The sequence below is a fragment of the Habropoda laboriosa genome, unplaced genomic scaffold (assembly GCF_001263275.1).
Source record: "Habropoda laboriosa isolate 0110345459 unplaced genomic scaffold, ASM126327v1 scaffold92, whole genome shotgun sequence".
Taxonomy (NCBI): Eukaryota; Metazoa; Arthropoda; class Insecta; order Hymenoptera; family Apidae; genus Habropoda; species Habropoda laboriosa.
In genome coordinates, this window is record NW_017100268.1 from 772,741 (window position 1) to 775,502 (window position 2,762).

The following is a 2,762-nucleotide window of genomic DNA, read 5'->3' on the forward strand; positions in this document are numbered from 1 at the left end:
TAAATCATTACTCAATTCATTCATATTAAATAATAAATATTGAAATTTAATTATATTTTATATGTAATTTGTAGAATAACTTTCGAAATGGCTGCTCGTTCCATTGTTAAGTATTTACGTCCAAAAACTGTTGCACACCAAATTCATAGATGTTCTTCACTCTCTGCATTTGAAATACAACATAAAACTCCATCTATCAAAAAAGTAATGCCTATACCAAAAGCACATTATGGAGGGCGACATACAGTTACACTTTTACCTGGTGCTGGAATTGGTCCAGAATTGATGACCTATGTAAAAGAGGTATTGTAAAACATTATTTATATACTTTTATAAAAAAGATTACCTTGTAGATACATGCTACTGCTCATGTGTCCTTCAAATTGTTAAATTTTAAATGATATGTTAATGAAAAATATCTTATATAATTTTTTATATAATTGTTATAGGTTTTCAGTTTTGCAGGTGTTCCAGTAGATTTTGAAGATGTAGATATTGATCCAAACGCAGATGATAATGTTGATTTAGATTATGCTATTACATCAATTCGTAGAAATGGTGTAGCATTAAAAGGAAACATTGAAACTCGTAGCACAGAAGCTGGTGTACTTTCCCGAAATGTTGCTCTTCGGAATGAATTAGATCTTTATGTAAATGTTTTACATTGTGTATCATATCCAGGGGTAAATTCACGCCATAAAAACATTGATATTGTTATTGTCAGACAAAATACAGAGGGGGAATATGCTATGCTAGAACACGAAAGTGTGAAAGGTGTTGTAGAAAGCATGAAAGTTATTACAACTACCAATTCTGAACGTGTTGCAAGATATGCATTCGAATATGCTAAACGGAATGGAAGAAAAAAAGTTACAACAGTTCATAAAGCAAATATAATGAAGCTCTCTGATGGATTATTTTTAGAAACATCAAAAAGAGTTGCAAAAGATTACCCAGATATTACTCATAATAACATGATTATTGATAATACCTGTATGCAATTGGTCTCCAATCCACATCAATTTGATATTGTATTAACAACTAATTTATATGGTGCAATTGTATCAAATGTAGTATGTGGTCTGTTAGGGGGTGCTGGATTATTAGCAGGTAAAAATTTTGGAGATCACTATACAGTGTTTGAACCAGGTACTCGTAACACTGGAACAGGCATTGCTGGAAAAAATATTGCCAATCCTATTGCAATGTTAAATGCCGCCGTTGACATGTTACGTCATCTTGGACATAAGCATCATGCTGTTTTAATTCAGAATGCTATCAATAAAACTATCAATCAAGGTGTCCATACTCGTGATCTTGGTGGAGATGCTACAAGTAGACAAGTTGTTGATACCATAATGAAATACATTAAACAAGCCTCTGATTAAGACTGATAGAATGTACTTTGGTTCAAAAATAATATAATGATGTAGAGATATACATATATATATATATATACACACACATATATATATATGTACACTCAGTCAAAAAAGTCTCCATACACCCTTTAAAATAGAATAACCTTTTTAAAATTCGACCAAATGATTTCAATTTTTTTTGAGAAATTAGAAGGATTAGTATACTAGATGACGTGTTCAAAAAATTTTTTAAAAATTGCAATTTGTGGGAAGTGCAAAGAAAATTGTAAAAGTCACTGTTTACAACATTTTTATCTGTGTCAATTATATACATGCTGAAAATTTAATCGAAATCGGTTAATGTTGCTATGAGCTACAAACGGTTAAAAATTGTGAAAATCGCACCATTTCACGACTTTCGGCCTATAACTGCAATAAATTTGGTGATGCTTACATCTTTCGATGTCTATCGCTTGTTTCTCCATCAACCGATTTCGATAAAATTTTCAACATGTATATATTTGATATAAATCTACAAAACGTATGTTTTAAATTTTCATTACAAGCTCAGATAAAAAAGTTGTAAACAGTGACCTTTACAATTTTCTTCGCGATTCCCACAAATTGCAATTTCTTCAAAATTTTTTCGACACGTCGTCTAGTATACTAATCCTTCTAACTTCTCAAAAAAACTCAAGTCGTTTGGTCTAATTTTAAAAAAATTATTTTATTTTAAATGGTGTATGGAGACGTTTTTGACTGAGTGCATATATATTATTGAATTTTGCTTTTTCTCCTTGTTTTTCGTCGCATCAACTACGAGGTTATTAGCGACGTTGAACAGTCTGTGTTGTTTCGCTATATTTCTTCTAGATTTTCTTTAAGAGAACTGGGTTCCAGTTTTTATTTATTATAGAAGAAACTATACTTTGGGCAGACCAGTATTAGGTAATCTGTTATGACCGGTGTGTTACACTCTTCGCATGAAGGAGCAGAGTTTGGAGTACCCTATTTTAATGCGGGTTAAAACGACTAGTTCTTTAGTTACTGACAACAGTAACTGTATTCTCTACTTTAAAAGACTTCTATATAATTGTATAAACCGCACAAAATAATGCAAAGCAGTTCTTAAGTAAAATGACGAATTTGATTTCTGTAATATAATAAGATTTTATGTAATACAATGACATCGCATATTGAAATATTAAGATTCAAACTTTGTAAAATGTACAACATAAGTGCTAGTATCAGTATATATTAAATATTGTAATTACCCTTGCAAGACGCATTTGAGATGTAAAATATTTTTGTCATCTCATTAAAAATATTTTTTGTAGTTAAATAATGTTTATGCAAATAATATTTAATGGTACTTTATGAGAGTAATAATTTGACTTATAT

At 30.3% G+C, this 2,762-nt stretch overlaps 1 protein-coding gene across 1 annotated transcript; it reads left to right on the forward strand.

Annotated features, from left to right (window-relative positions):
* The first annotated feature begins 73 nt into the window (after positions 1–73).
* On the forward strand, positions 74–1,503 carry LOC108573428 (isocitrate dehydrogenase [NAD] subunit gamma, mitochondrial). Its single transcript, XM_017935873.1, has 2 exons — positions 74–303; positions 450–1,503. Exons 1-2 carry the CDS (start codon positions 88–90, stop codon positions 1,386–1,388), a joined length of 1,155 nt encoding a protein of 384 aa, XP_017791362.1. The 5' UTR covers positions 74–87; the 3' UTR covers positions 1,389–1,503.
* The last annotated feature ends 1,259 nt before the right edge of the window (positions 1,504–2,762 follow it).